At 39.4% G+C, this 16,620-nt stretch overlaps 1 protein-coding gene across 2 annotated transcripts; it reads left to right on the forward strand.

The window, feature by feature from the left end:
* The first annotated feature begins 265 nt into the window (after nucleotides 1-265).
* On the forward strand, nucleotides 266-14,552 carry LOC311037717 (calsenilin-like). Of its 2 annotated transcripts, none has more exons than XM_084046982.1 (8): nucleotides 266-443; nucleotides 8,155-8,279; nucleotides 10,345-10,414; nucleotides 11,478-11,548; nucleotides 12,642-12,749; nucleotides 13,016-13,120; nucleotides 13,750-13,812; nucleotides 14,497-14,552. In XM_084046982.1, the coding sequence occupies exons 1-8, from the start codon at nucleotides 293-295 to the stop codon at nucleotides 14,542-14,544; spliced, it is 741 nt and encodes a 246-aa protein (XP_083903108.1). In that variant the 5' UTR covers nucleotides 266-292; the 3' UTR covers nucleotides 14,545-14,552. The 2 variants fall into 2 exon arrangements, with proteins under 2 accessions (XP_083903108.1, XP_083903109.1); XM_084046983.1 differs by having other exon boundaries at nucleotides 359-464.
* The last annotated feature ends 2,068 nt before the right edge of the window (nucleotides 14,553-16,620 follow it).

Below are 16,620 nucleotides of genomic sequence, written 5' to 3' on the forward strand. Positions count from 1 at the left end.
CTTCTGTTATTTTTTCTTTGATGTTTTGTAAACCACTTTGTAGGATTCAGCTTGGCGTTCAAGTGAGTAAAAAAGTGGATCAAAGCTCAGCGATGCTCTAGGGACATTGGGGAAAAAATTACTGCAAAAAAAGGTTTTTGAGGACCTGAGACGTACTCGCTTTGTAACATTGTCAAAGTGCTATATGAATAAAGATTATTATTATTATTACCCTCTATCTGTGGTGACCTTTTTACCAACCAATTCTTCCTCTCTTCCCCAGGCTGATGGGAAAGCGATCGGTGGTGGCTTGATGCCCGATGCCAACGGGAAGGATCCAAACCCGGGGGGCAAGAGTGAAGAAGAAGAGACCAAGTGGCAAAGGCCACGGATTTCCCGTAAATCTCTGATGGAGTGTTGCCTCGTCAAGTGGATCATCAACAGCACCACTCCACAGGGGCCAGGTACTAAGGCAGGGACATACAGTATACAACCAGACCACCTTGACTCACTACTGTGTGGTATTCACAGCACCTGTATGACTGCAGTGAGCTTTCTGTGTCTTGGTGTGCTAGCAAACTGAAAAAGGGAATTGAAGATGGAGGGAAGGGTAGAGCCACACCAGAGAAGAAGGGCTTTCAATCCCCTGTGCTACTGAATACATGAATTCTAATGCATCTACCCTGTCTACAACTATATTTAAAGCTCCATCTTATTTCTCCCCCCCCCCTCTCTATGGGCTGTTAACAGCCTCTTGTCACTTAATGCCACTTTAGCTTAACAACTAATCATTCTATCAGCGGAACCAGTACTGCTATCCTTCTCACCTCTTAGTCTGCTTCAGTTATTTATTCCACTGTTCATTGTGGTCTTTTCAGAATTACGCTGTCACCATCTCTCTGTTGCTGTAATCCACCCACTCCCTTTATTTATCTTGCCCTCCCCCTGTAGCCCCTGCCCCACATGTAATTCCTGAGACCTCAAGAGACAATGAATGATGGTATTATATAATGCTCCTCCAGTGTTAGACTTCTATTCTGGATATTTTACTTGTGAAACCACAGACAACTGCTTTACACAAAATAGCTTTTCCTTCATGGGAGTTATTGAAATCCTTGTAGAATATTTATGTATCACATATTGAGAAGTGGGCCATCCCTAAGATGGAGGGAGCAGAGAAGAAAGAGTCTGTGACTGACTATACTCCTGTTATGCTCCTGCTTTCTTGGTTTATCTAAATTATTGACATCGCCCTCTTGTGCTTGCAGACAGTGCAGACATAATGTGATGGTCGCATGCATTTGCCAAGCTGAAGAAACCCTCATACCTCATCTATCTAGCCAAGCATCAATGCCTTGAATCTTTAGCTAGACAATGATGTTGTCATTCATTTAAAATGTATCTTACATGTGTATTACATGTGTTGCTCTAGCTTGAACCACTTTCAACCTGGCTTCCCTATTTTGGGAATGAGATATACATTTATTTTTATTTATTTCATTTTTTGTAATTGTTTAAAAGAAATTCAAAAAATTCAAAATCTTCAAAGAATAGCGAAAATTGCAGATCTAGTTTTCTCACAATTTCATACAAAAGTCTAAATGTTCTAAAAGCAGATCTACAAGCTCACAACGCGCCACGCATCACAACACGTTATGGGCTTGTAGATCGGCTATTTTTGCTATTCGTCATATGACCACAGAATAAGATTGGAGTGAGAAGGAGATTGCTACTTTCTTCTGTGGTCTGTAGATGACAGATGTTCAGCTTTGCTGTGGTACCCTAGAGAGATTCCTATCCATGTTTGTTTTGTCTTCAAATGCACCTGAATGGTAAAATGTGTGAATATTCCTGGGAACTCATGTGCAGTACTGTGTCAGTAGAGTAATTTGCCATATCCCTCATTTAACCCAAAGTTTGAAGCATCAGGTGAGGTGTTTGTGTATCTTTCAGCCCTGTGGCTTTTGATCTCAATGAGCATCTTTCAAAATGTACATGCATTTATAATGAAAGGGCTAATAAGACAAATCAAAGTTACCATTTAATGCTGCTCAATATTCTCTATGTATTGCTCAAAGGATATGACATTATAATAGGATTATAAGAATTCATTAGTCTAACAGAGTAGTCAGGGTTTGGTGTAATTGCATCAATCCCCACCACGTCCAGACAGGGAGAACGAGGGCTGATAAATATTGCAGAGCAGAGATCGCCATCTGCTGGTTCTTAAACATTACGGCTTCTTACTGTTACTGTATGTTTTTCTGCAGCAGTAATTATCTCTAGGTAGCAGGTACCGGTATCACTCTCATTTAGAAACATGCTTGTGTGAGGACGTTTGTTTCACTTTTTTGTGAACTTTGGGAGGATAATATAACAGTATTTGGTAGTAGAATGGAGCTAAATAGAAATGATGTGAAAATAAATGAAAGAGCGCAATACAATTCCGTCTGTCAGTTTTACAGTAAAGCTAATAATAATAATAATAATAATTACTATTATTATTAAAATTAATACAGCGTAAAACACTGTCCAATTAGGTGGCTTCCTGAATGAATGAGGGTCTGCCTTTGGCTGCTGCTTATGTTCAAGGAACAATAGTTTTCAGTAGGTTTTCCATTGTCAGTTTTTCTACTTGGTAATTATTTCCTTGTGGCACAGTAAGGACAGGGGCGGTTGTCTGTGAATGATTTGAATAATCCCACTGCAGTTTGTTTTGCTTTCATTTAGTTTTGAAAGAAGAAGAAAATGAAGAGTTTCAGATGATGTGTAATATTTCAAAAAGACGTTTCCCTTGCAGGCGTTCCATTGATTTGACTGGTGCATTCCACAAACGATAACCATTCATAAAGACAATAAAAAGTACAAGGTTCAGGCCGCTCGGGTAGCACAGTGGTAAAGTTTCTGCGCACCATCGTGGAGGCAGGGGTTTGAATCCATCGCAGTACATCCAGCTTAGTCGAGCGTCCATACGAACACAATTGGCCCATGTGTGGGGGAGGGAAGCCAGATGTGAGGGTGATATTTGTCACTGCACGTACTGCACTCCTATGGGCTGGGGCGGCACCTGTCAGCAGGGAGTGTTGGGAGGAGTAGGTTGAAGGCTCTACGTCATTGGCATTATGACTAAAAAGGGGTAAAAAGCAACAAAACAAATAATTAAGTTCAAGGTTCACACTTCACAGTAGTTAGAATAAACACATTGTCAAACATTATATAGCTTAATCATTGCTTTTAGCTCTATCTTTCTGGTGAAATGCTTTATAATGAACAACCATCTGCATTGTGTGTTAGGTTTCAGCACACAGTAAGGCCTGGGTCATTGAAGTTAAAAAGAGGTGACTGATACACGTCAGGAGGTGTGTGTGTTTGTGTTACAAGTTTGGCTTAAGGCTTTCAACGAAGGAGAGAGTCCACACACTGGTTAAAAATACAAAATGTTTTTTTATTAACCTATATACTGTATTAAAAAAACAACAAATAAAATGCAATGGACCATGTAGCTGCATGGTGGCTGGGGAGAGAGTGAACTCTGCCAGAGCAGCTGCTTAAATAGAGATGATTGAATTGTAGACCTAATTGCCAAACACATAATCTCTGTGAAGTTTATAAGACAACTGGTTAAAAACATGTATGAACAATGATATTTTTAATGTTGTGGCAGCAAACACAGAGACGAGAGCCATGCTGTTGTGTATATTGGAGTTTGGCTCCTCATTTGATTTAATGGAATAAGCATACAGTACATGCCTAAGCTAATGAAATATCAGGAAAGGATCAAAATAATCACTGTTTGGGCTGACCCTTATTCTTGGGAGCGTAGTACATGTATACAGGCAAATAGTACAGAAACTGCAGATGGCAGACCTCTCCAAGAGCAAAGCCAAGCAACTCGCAAAGTACTGCTCTGTTTCTGCTGTAATTGGAAGTCGATCTGTCTGTCTGTATGGAAGAGGCAGTGTTTATTGTATTCTTATTAAGACATACAGTACATATGATGAATTACCCTATATCGTTCGGGGATCTAATGATTTATATTGTAAATCAATGTTTGTAAATCAATGCCTTCTTTATTGCTGCAATGAATACTAAATAGAGTTGAGGTCAAAGCATCAATTAAGAGTGCAGGTGGTGGTGCGTGGTACGATGGAGAGAGCCGTGCACACACAGATGCTTGCCCAGGTGACACTGCTGCATTTATACAGCTTAGTGGGCAGCTATGTGCAAGTCACATCTTTAACGTTTAGCTGTAATTCAGAAGCCTCTGAAAATGAGTAGTAAATAAGGCGGATATCTGGTCATTTGACCATTTCCGTATCCCTGTCTAGTTCCTTAACCACATGAACCCTATAGCGTCCTTATTCTGTAGGGCGAACATTCGGTGAAAATTGCAGATCGGCAAGCTCACAATGCGACACAGCACGACACACTGAGCTTGTAGACTGGCTATTTTCAGCAAAGATATTTGGCAGAGGGAAAAAGAGGGGGCCTAGTGTTAGACCCCTGGAGGTCTCTGGTCAATGAAGTATATCAAATATACGTAAGTGGTTGTGTTGTGCCGCGTTGTGAGCTTGTAGATCAGTTATTTTCTCTATATTTGAAATGGGGCTTAAGTGGTTAATTCATAATGTACTTTTTCCCTTCTTAGAAATTTAGTGGAGTCAAAAGTACAATATTGGTCTGTGATATGTAGTGGAGTGAAAGTCGTAAGTCACTCACGTTACTACATAAGCACATCATTGCTGCTTCGTTCACAAACTGCACACGGTAACTTCAGATTACTACTACTACAGACTACAGATTGTACAGGGACGCCATGCCATTATTAGACCCTGTATTGTTTTAGGTGATATGCATGTAGCTTTTTTTCACCTTTCTGAAAAGCTTATTATACATGATGAAACATGTATTTTTCTGGAAACTATGCTGGTCAGATGCCAAACAATTATAGGCCTATCATTATTCTAACATTTCATTATTGCCACATATACCATACATGGTTCATATCTTGGAATATAATCTAATGCAGAACATTAGAGGCAACTAAGAGGCAAATAAGTGTTTAATTGATGGTGAGAACTCCTGTGCCTTTTTTTCCTTCTTTTTTTGATTGGTAGTCTGGGACTCTGCTCTATAATGTTCCTCTTACCACAGTTGTTAAACGTTGATGGTGACTCGCGAGATTGATGTTTGCACCGTCTGCAGCTTTGTACTTAAGTCTTTAGTATTTAATAGGAGAACAAGGATAGATCAGCACTTAGGGCACATTACACCACAATGTAATGTTACATTAGTAGTAGTAGGTTCTAGCAGTAGGTTGTATGAAAAATAAACACTTTTGTTAAATAAATGTAATAATAATCATTGCATTGAAGTCATACATTCATTTTTGTAGCTCTGTTGTCATTCAGAGTTTGTCTATGGTATGTTAGAACTTCGATTCCCAGAATTCAGTTCAAAACTGGAAGGAATGCTGAAAAAAGAATGCTGCAGGTTCCCAGCGCCCGAGTATATTTTTTTACACGTCATCAGAAATGGTATTTATAAAATACATAAATACATACATTTCCCGTACATTTACCTAATTTTGCGTGTTTGAGGCTGACACTTGCGAATAGAAATCATGTTTAATGGTGACAAACACGTGGAATGGTTAGAGTAAAAAATATACAAGTGAAAGATTATATATATTTTTTTTAATTAATTGAAAAGGTTACACAGTATGACTTTAACCATCCTGTTAATGTAATAACCCCTTGTTATTGTAATTATTAAGTTATTATTAGAAAAAAGGATTACATTAATTGTTGGGAAATCTGTCACAGTAACAGGGTTTTTGTTAAATAATGATTATATACAACATCATTAATCATTAATCGTTAATTGTGTATTACCTTAATGAGAAGTTAACATAGTGATGATTTACAACTGTTCTCTTTCCGTTTTATAGTATTGTAACTATACTATGTAAGTAACTACAACTTATATAATGCAAAGTTAAAATACTTTAGTTGTTAATTTGTTTAGTAGTTTGACTCAGACATTAGGGACAAGTCCACATGGAGTTGTCTCATGAAGAGATACTGTAGGCTACATCCTCTTGTCTGCTGGAATGCTTTTCTGGCTCTCTACCATTCCCCATTCTAAGACCAGGATTTTACCTCTCAACAATTGATTTACCCCCACCACACCACCTTTCCTGCTTAATCCATTATGTTGTGCAGTGTCATCACTTATGAACTATACTCCTCTTCTTGTGTAGTCTACTTGTCTTTCATTGTAGCAATACAAACCCCCACTGACATCTGAACATTGTGTTCATCAAAAGAACATTTTCTTTCCTGACAATGCTACAATACAGTACAATACTATACAACACATTGTTTTAAACAACACAATCAATACACAGTAGCAGAATATGACAATTCAATCTATCACACTTCCTGTGCATTACTGGTATAATGCAATTGGTGTTTATTTATTCTACACCACAATGTGACAAGTTAAGCAGAGCCATAAAAGCCGGTTTGCCACATTGATATCTGCTCTGAGTGAGTCCATCTGACTGTATACAGTATCTGAATGATCCAGTAGACGCAGGCAGCACTACGCAGGGCAGGGCAGTACAGGCTCCTTCACTAAGTGCTGTTCATATTCAGGCCATCAGCAGATGTAGATCAATGCTTGGTTATTGCTTTACTCCTTGACATGACTGGACAAATAAGGAATGCTTAGACCATCATTCAGAGACTTTTAGTAAAATAGAATACCTCCTGTATACCCAGCCGAAATCAAGAGAGAGACAGAGGGAGAGGCAGAGACGGAGAGAAGAAAATAAAAATATATAAATAATAATATTGGGAGATTGGAGGCGGAGCCCTGAGTGGCTGGAGTTGACGGACAGATTCTAAAAGGTACGGTCCAGAAGGTGATATGCAGGGGATCCGGCCAGCAGCGACAGAGATGAAATGTTTGCTAGAGGGAATGTCTATGGATAACTTTGGGGAATTAAGACTGTATCTTTATGAATTTGCTGGCTTTCAACGATAGGACATTGTGGACTTTGGACCTATTTACTTGAAGAAGGATGCTTCACAGTTAATCTGTTAGGTTTTGCTAATGGGCCAGATAAGTGGTTAAAGTTTGAGTCAGGATTTTAAGTTAAGTGACCTATGGAACATAATTGTAGATGCTAATAGAAAACTCATAAAAAGGATGGGTCAGAGGCTGTAATGTGAGTGGCAGTATAGCTGATGGTATTTAAAGGCTGATATATACGTTTGTAATGTAGCACAGTCTAGGCACAGTCACCAAAAAGACATCATCGATTTCTAGAATAAGATATTCTCATTAAGAAGCATCTTGGAACCATGGAGGGCATGGAGGTGTTTGCCATCGCTGTGGTGTGTAGCCTATTTGTTTTTGTGCTCAAACAGTTTGGCATTTGTGAGAACTCAAAAGAAGGTAAGATACAAAACGAAGCAGAGAAATAAGGAGAATAAGAACAATGCTCAATTGTGATCTTGATTTAATCAAATAACGCATGTAAGAAAATTGCATGGTCAATAGCTAGATAATAGAAGACAAGTGTTTACTTGTGTGCATTTCAAGAGTTGAAACTACCGTAGCTGTATTAACTGTTCCTGAATTTGTCCAACTCTCGCCCTTGAATCTCTCCCTTGTCTTTCTCACATCTGTCTGTCTTTTGTTCTTGTAAAGATGGTGAGTAATCATACATGTGACCCATTCTAAAGTTTTCGGTTTGTTTATGCCATGTCTTTTGTTTCTGGCCCCACTCACTGTTTTAAGTGGTCTATTTGTCACAGTTGACCTCATGATTGCTGCCCCTTACTCACTCCTTTCTCACTTGTTAAGTTAAACACATCATATTATTTTGTGGTAAATTCTAGATATCCTTGTTTCTCCCGAACCAGTACACCTCCAACCTACACCTCTAACCCATCATTTAGTACAACCCTTTAACAAATGTTTCCTTGACATTGTGCTTCCCTTCCCATCTTTCTTGGCCTGGCCTTGCACCCACTCTTCCTTTTTTTTTTTACCTTTATTTCCTTTTCTTTCTTTTTTGTCTATTTTCATACTGCTCTTTCCTCCTTCATTCCCTCACTGCCCTGTCCACTCCCTACCTCTTCCCTCTCCATTTCTCCTCAACAGACACCATTGACAGTGAGCTGGAGCTATCAATGGTGCGCCACCAACCTGAAGGCTTAGAGCAGCTCCAAGCCCAGACCCAGTTTACCAAGAAGGAGCTGCAGTCCCTTTACAGAGGCTTCAAAAATGTAAGACTACGTCTGATAGCATAGCTCAGTCGAGTACTGGCCCGGTTAACTTACAACAACTATTAATGTAATTCCTCGCAAGAGTTTTTCTTAGAATACACTTTAATATTATGTGGGTTCAATATTAAGTCCCATCACTATGTAGGTTAAAGACCCATTTGTTGTACAACTAGCTTTGTGGCCAAGGAAGTAATGTAAATATGTTGAATGTGTAAAAAAAAATAAACACACATTATATACAGTAGACCTGCTGGAAGAGATTGGAGATCAGATTGGGATGAAACTTTGCCCAAATATGGAGATGACTGAAATCATAGTACTGACGTCATACAGACATAGATTATTGATGTCATAGACTGGCCACTTGACGTCCGAGATCCACATGAAAACCATGCAGTTTTATTTTACCCCGTCTTGTTCCCAGGCAACATGCATTAACTAATATTCCCAAAGGTGGTCAGACACAATCACATCATTTAATATTGAAAAATAAAAAGCCAAAAAATGCAATATTCAACTATCATAAAGTTATAAGTTAAGTTCAACCAGCACAGAAAGGTGTGAAGCCCTACCCCTATTTCCCCCGTCCTCATGTGAGTCTTATGGTTACATGCAGTGTCACTCGCCATGGCATGGCTGACCCCATCATGTCAGCAGTTTTTGATGACATCAGGCACCCCATATATCCATATTTAGTCCATCTGTTCCCAAGATAGAGGACACATTCATCCACACTGCATTCTTCAATACAAGGACCTCCATATTTCATATTTTAAAGGATGTTTTGTTCTGGACAACCGCTGGTCTGTCCGAATTCCCACTCGGCACAACACACGCAATGTATCGTTCTGGGCCTCAGTGAATCTTCGCTTTCTGGAGCTTGTAGAGATGTTGAACAGAAGAAGCCTCAGAATGGAGCGTTGTGAATCCCTGAACCATCTGGGATCGCTCAGAGATTGGAGTTTAAACCGACCCGCGCCCACTGCTCAGTTGAACCAATCAGCGGCAGCTACGGCCAGGATCTTGGCGAGACCGGGTGTGACGCCATCGAGAAGCGAATGTTGCATTGTAGTTCTTTCACTATTCATCATGGCCGCTACCACGGACAATAAAATGCCTTTTATGCGCAGATTCGTGTTACAAAAACTGCAAAAATCTCCTACCTCCATGATAACTTTTTAGCTGCTAACAAACGATGCTCATTCAAATTCTTGTTCTGTTTAGTTTAGTGTTTACTTTCCTGCTGGTGCTGGCACAGCTACAGTACTATACGTAATGTAGACTCGTCAATATGATTGGTTGGAGTTAGCACGCCCAGACGATGATAGACAGGCGGTCCCATCCAATCACCTGCCATGTAGCTTGAAAAAAAGGGACCGCCCGCCCTCTTCAGCGGTTGGGCTACTGAGATACCAGATGGAAGTAGGTTGTGAAACAAGTGTGAAGCAAACTTCTTCCATCTGGCGGAGTCAGGTTAACAAAAAGTAGCCCAGGCCTGTGCTTTAAGTGGGATTCAAACCAGTTTAGTACGGTGCCAGAAAATCCCACCCAGTTTTCCAATCAGTCTAGTACTATATTAGGTATTTAGGTGGCCTGTAGATATTTAAGAACATAGCTTGAGAGGAGGAATTTAATTGAAGAGCCACATATTCAAAAGAGGAAACAAGACGAAAAGTGACTTCTGACTTTTGAAGGCTAAGCCCATCTGTTCTAAAAAATGTCCAAGAAAAAGTTGAAATTGGCAATAAAATGCACTGACTGGATGGTACATGCAGTTGAAAGCCATGTGTTCAGTGCCAACAATCTGCTGAATCTCTCAACTCCTCTTTTGACTGGCAGGCCACTGATAAAAAAAACATCAGCATTCAACAGATCAATACAGTCTTGTTTAGCTTTAATTTAAAGTCAAGTGTAATGTAGGCTAACTGCAAACATTAAACTAACCCTAACAAACCATACTAATGAATTAGTGTTTCGACAAAAGGTTACCAATGTTAATAGAAAAGGATTGAAGGGACAAATTCAGAATCCCAATTATTAGTAATGACATTTTCCATTTCAACAGGAATGTCCAAGTGGGCTGGTGGATGAAGAGACATTCAAGACTATTTATGCACAGTTCTTTCCACAAGGGGGTATGTATCTGGCAGCACCACTTATTTGATTATTTAAACATGAATGGGGTTAGCTAATCTTATTTTATCCAGTTCATTTAGTGGGAGTTCTTCCAATTGTTCCAGTTCAAACTAGTGTTTGCTTGTGTCTTATGGTACATATACAACCAGTTTGGCATACTGTACTACCTTTTTTAAACACTTGGTCTAACATAATGTTAGACCAAGTGTTTGGCATTTAAATTGAACAAAGTTATATATTGTCAATCAGTTGTCAAATATTTTAAATTAGTCAGCTAAGATCAATAAAATACATGAAAAGGGAGAATTTAAGGTTGGGATGAGAACAATGAATCTAAACTCACCTTAAAATAACTGAATTTTAAGGTGAGTGTTGAATTCGTTTTTATATATATATACCTTATCCAGAAATATTGTATTTCTGTTTCTGTACTTTGTTTTTGTTTTGTATGGTGTTTTTATTGTGATATGGATCCCCCTTGGGTCTGAAATAAAGATTGAATTGATATCCAAAGCAATCTCCTTTATAGTGATAAGGCTAGAAGAGTAAGCTAGTTTTCCTCCTAGGATGGCAGGGGAAGACTTGTGAATAATTTATGAGTCAAGTGTACTCGTATATTAGGCGTCAACCAATCATATCCCAAACAAGGCAGGTGCACCGATAGAAGCAAGCTTGAGCGACCAACCAACCAGTGTGATGGCCTCGCCGTCTGATTTGCATACCGACAGGGTGGGGTAATCGATTAGGATTCAGTTCAAAACTGTACATAAATATACAGTAGTTGACAATGAGTCGATAAACCTACTTTTGGTTCAGAAAGGTCAACATTTAATACATCTGTGGTTTGCAGAAATATAACATGACAACGTGTGTGTCTGCCATTACAACCAAAATGAAAAGGAGCATGTTGCATGAGTCTGAACACAAGGTCATAATGAAAACGAATGTGATTGAATGATTCCGAACATGAGGACACTTATTCATTATATGTAAGTCTTCCCCTGCCATCCTAGGAAAAAGAAATGCAGTGTATATTAATGTAATTCTGTGTTCTGTCCACAGACGCTACCACATATGCACATTTCTTGTTCAATGCATTTGACATGGATAGGACCGGCTCAATCCGGTTTGAGGTAACATACTTCTTAATTCAGAATCAGAATCAACTTTATTGTCTCATCACTGGTTTACAGGTGAAGAGAAGTGTTTACAATTATTTTTTGGAGGGAGGGGGGTGTCAGGGAGAGGGAGAACTGGGAGAATAAAATAAAAAAGAAACTAGAAACTAGAAACTAGAAAAATGTGCTCCTGGACCCCAGGTCTCCGCCAGGCCAGGTAGCTTATTGTGGTTCAGCAAAGTTTGGAATCCAGTCACAGATGGAAGAGCATGTCAAGGTGCAAAAATAATAACACTCATAGGGCAGAAACTTCATGGGTTTCGAGATATTTAAGTAATCCCAAGTAAGTGTGTAAGTCTGTGTGTCCACCGGAGACCTGTTATAAAAGCGTCCACCTCTATTTAGTGCTGACTTGTTGTCGAGTTGTCTCTCAATATGTCTTTGACATCTATTAATGTAGGGCTTGATCAAATCTACACCTACTGATTGTAAAATCAATCCTGAAGAAGGACCGCACTAAAGTATTGGTTCTGGAATGCAGTTATTTTTTTAATCCTCTGAATTGTTTCCACCCCGTACATTGAATTTAGATGTCAGCAGACGCATTGGTAGGCTAGGCTACTTCTGGCTATGCGAGACTAGTTGTCAAGTTGAGCATTAGCATCAAGCATTAAAGCTGGCGTTGTCTAACAGTTAGACAACGCCAGCTTTAATGCTTGATGCTAATGCTCAACTTGATAACTAGTTAGACTCTAACTCTGTACGGTGATGAGCGCTGCATTCAGACAAGGTGAAATTGTTTAAATTTGAGAATAGGTCAGCAGCGCTATGCACTAAATGAGGTCAGGTCACTGTTTTGGGTGTGCTAGAAGTGCTTTATTTCCATATGTAGTGAATACCAAAACACTGCCAGTGAGTTTGTACAAGTCTATGGTAAACACACAGTCTGCCACCAAAGTTTGCGACCAAAGCCCTGCCTATGAATTGTTGGTAATATGTTTCTTATATTCTCTATTATTGGTAGGGGCTGTCAGGAATTTTGATGTTATATTTAGAGAATATCTTTATTGTGCCAGTTAGTCCTAACTGATGGCCATTCTTTTTGTAGGACTTCGTGATAGGACTATCTGTGTTGCTTCGAGGTTCTGTGACAGAGAAACTTCGATGGGCCTTCAACCTATATGACATCAATAAGGACGGCTACATTACTAAAGAGGTGCGGCCAGGCTGTACAGCCCATACAACGTCATGCAGTCTCAGCCTCAGCCTCAGCCTATTACTTGATCGTGTGTAAATCCTTATCAGTACATTTGCCACTTTTCTATATATGTGGACTTACAAAACACTGATATGAAAAGGAAAGTCTCTATAAAGCTAGATTTTGCTTTAGTATTAGCTGTTTTATGACCTAACCGGTTCATTGCGAAATCTGTGTTTATTTTACCTTTTTACTAATGTGTGTCTGTCTCTCATTTCTTATAGGACATGTTGGCAATAATGACATCCATTTATGACATGATGGGCAGGTATACCTTACCAGGTGTACGAGATGATGCCCCCTTTGACCATGTGGAAAAATTCTTCCAGGTACAGTATGACGTCTCCATTGTCAGCAGAACCCAGTATAATATAATGCCAGGCATTTTCATTTCCTTACATCTTTATTGGAATCTGGCATTGCGAATGTCATTATAATATTGTTAAATGTCCCATGTCACTGGGCTCTGTATAAACAGGATAAATCAATTAGAGATCAGCACATTAAAAAAAATGTAAATGGCTTAAATGGCACGCACGCACGCACGCACGCACGCACGCACGCACGCACGCACGCACGCACGCACGCACGCACGCACGCACGCACGCACGCACACACACACACACACACACACACACACACACACACACACACACACACACACACACACACACACACACACACACCCACACACACACACACACACACACACACACACACACACACACACACACACACACACACACACACACACACACAGCCTTAACTTTCCCTGATTAGTTACCTGCCATAACTTCCCTAGGGCTAATATGGCAGCTGACCAGTTAGTGCAAGCCACACACCCAAACTGTCAATGTGTAATGACAAATCAAATAGAATATAAAAGAAGAAACTTGAAAACTGAAACTTGAACTCTTTTGGGATATGGTACAATTATAACTATTATAGCTTTTTTCAGAAGATGGATCGGAACAGAGATGGAGTGGTGACACTTGATGAATTCATAGAGACCTGTCAGAAGGTAATCACATTATTCATTAATTTCTTGGTTTTAAGTGTTATAGCGGTTCTGTGACACCATTGAAGTTGATCTTTCAAAGACATTGATTTGACACATATATAAAGGTATCTTAAAAGAATAATCCACTGTCAAATATAAATATTTGGCCGTAGTATTTATTTGTTTGCTGTGGATTTGTAATGAGTTTTTAAAGTCTTTTGTACTCACCATAGTGCTCATATATTTTCAGCCATCCATCCTTTTCTCCATGCTGGACACAAAGTGCCAACTTGCCATCTACAGTACAGTTCAATGCAAATAATGGGGGATAACTCCATAATCCTTGTTCATTGGATAATAAAAGAACTACTCAAATTAAATATCAAACTATGTAGCATCATGTTAGCTTTTGCTGAACTGTGGAGAGGTTTAATCTGTGTGGAACTGAACTCTAGATGGCAAGCTGCCTGGCCCTGTGTGTCCAGTGGCCTACAGTATTAAAAGGATGGGTTTACTGAATTTCTTTTACTTGAATAAACAAAAATAATCTTAGACCAATTGTATGTTCTTAAATATACAATATATAAATGGATCAATACTTGAAAGTCATTATGCCTTCTCTTTGAAGCTATGTGCATTTGCACAGTGACATTTGGCTGACTGCACTACAGAGCCATAGTGATTCTGATTTCCTATTTTTCCCAGGATGAAAGCATAATGGCCTCCATGCAGCTGTTTGAGAATGTCATCTAGGGACTAAGAAAAGGAAAAGAGTAAAGTTTTGTATTTCTTCCAGTTGTAGACTTCCTTATCTGATTGGTCAAGAACCATTAAAACAATTGTAAAAACACCATTGTTTTGTTGAGAAAAGTCCAAATCACATGGACATTTTGAATGAAATGCATGGCAGTTTGTCCTTCATGTCCACAAATCAAGAGAATACGTATGAACAAATTAATGGATCATGAGCATGCATGTTTGCCTGACACTTAAGCATGCCATGTAAACCACATGAATTGCAATTTAATGTAATTTTAAAATGTATTGGGGTATGGGTTGAATTGAACAAATTGCATGTTGAAAAAGCACTTGTCTCTTAGCTCAACAATATCCACTCTTGGCTCTCTGATAACAAATTGTCATGATCTCCTATTTTATCAACAAGAATGCAATGCGGACTCCAGCTGGAGCCCTCATTCAATGTCATTTCGGCTATGCTTGCACCTCATGGTTCACTAACATCTCAATGTCACTAAAAACAACATGGCAGACCTCTCAAAACAAACTAATAAGACTACTACTAGGCCTCTCCCCAAGGACGAACCTCCTCCAGCCCACTTTGCTAGTCTGGGTTGGCTCAAGGTAGAAGACAGAGCGCAACATCTCCCAATGGCATGCATCTGGTCTTAAGATACTCAGAGGATCAGTGCCCAGATTTCTGTCAATCTCTGGAGCGAGTAATGCCCATGGGCATGACACCAGAAGGAGATCACCTGACCTTGATCCCCCAACATTTGGCTGAAACATGCCCTCCCAAAAGACATAAAGGTTCTCGCCTCCCTACCCAACCTCAAAACTAACCTAAAATAATTCCTGCCCTCAAAATACAAGTGAACATAGTTTAACTCCTTGACCATCTTGATAGTAGAATCCTCTGCCCCCGCCCCCGCCCCTCCTTTCTCTGTAAATATACCTTATGATTCTACTGAGCTTTATTCCAATATGTTTTGTATTGTATTTGTATTGTATTGTATGTATTATGTATTACTGATGAATTGAGTACAATGGACCACAATGGAAACAAGCCCCTGGGGCTTTTTGTGTCCTTTTAGCATAACCTTTGACTGTACTACCTGTACTGTTAATAATCGTGTTAATAAAGTATTCAATCAATCAATACATTCTAACTGTAATATACTGTAAAGAAAACAATTTTGTTTCTACATATTCCAGTGCTAGCCTGGGACCAGACGAATCTGCCAGTGCAAAAATAAAATTGCCACTTGGCGATTTGGGTCTGGCACTGCTCCGTTGTGAATCCATTTCCTGCTCCAGAAGTCTGGGGTGACCAATCAGGGTCAGTATTAAAATATGGGAGACTGTGATTGGTAGTTGGTTTTAGGTCTAACCAATTGCGTCCAGAGCCATTGTTTTGATCCCGCCCCCTTGGAAAAAAAACGTCCTCATAGAAGCACCACGCAGTGATATAGTCTGGCTACGCGAGGCTACTCCAGTGCAAGACTGATATGCAGTCACGTTTGTGATGCTGAAAATGTAATTATTTATTTGATTGATTTAGACCTAATGAAATAAATGTCTGCCTATAAATAATTACAGTGTCTGTTATTATTAGGGTGCGTACAGAACAAATCTTCTAAGTGTCAAGAAATATGGTAGGGGTTGAGACAATTTTTTTTGTTAATCTACTTTGTAGAACATAATCTTTTTGTGTGTACTAGTTGCATTCCACATCCAGGGAAGGCCTTGTGGTGTCACAAACATCTGCATGATCACGCAGTTGAGAGTGAATCAGTACAGATACTGGGATGCAATGTCAAACCTTCATGTACAGTATAACATTGTGTGTTCGTATGATTATGCTAAATATATTTAGTATAGTATAGTATCACTAGTATAAATCTGCAATTTGCAGATTTATACTAGGCCAGATTGCAAATCTGTCTGTCTGTGTCCCTTTTATGCCCATATATGGAGATCCCTGATGTAATCAATATGACGTACTGACATCATAGACTGGCCTCAAAAGTACTATGATAATTGGTACTGCACTAAGTACTCTGACAACGGGTACAACAGGTATTGCATAAC

The sequence above is a fragment of the Gymnoscopelus microlampas genome, assembly GCF_963454915.1.
Source record: "Gymnoscopelus microlampas genome assembly, chromosome: 21".
In the NCBI taxonomy this organism is placed as follows: Eukaryota; Metazoa; Chordata; class Actinopteri; order Myctophiformes; family Myctophidae; genus Gymnoscopelus; species Gymnoscopelus microlampas.

What these genes read in the sequence shown, in the direction of transcription:
- LOC311037717 (XM_084046982.1), top strand. Translation starts at nt 293, where the DNA reads ATGCCCGATGCCAACGGGAAGGATCCAAACCCGGGGGGCAAGAGTGAA. An exon ending in CCGGCTCAATCCGGTTTGAG is followed by an intron (nt 11,549 to 12,641) that starts GTAACATACTTC and finishes TTCTTTTTGTAG; the next exon opens with GACTTCGTGATAGGACTATC. An exon ending in TCATAGAGACCTGTCAGAAG is followed by an intron (nt 13,813 to 14,496) that starts GTAATCACATTA and finishes TATTTTTCCCAG; the next exon opens with GATGAAAGCATAATGGCCTC.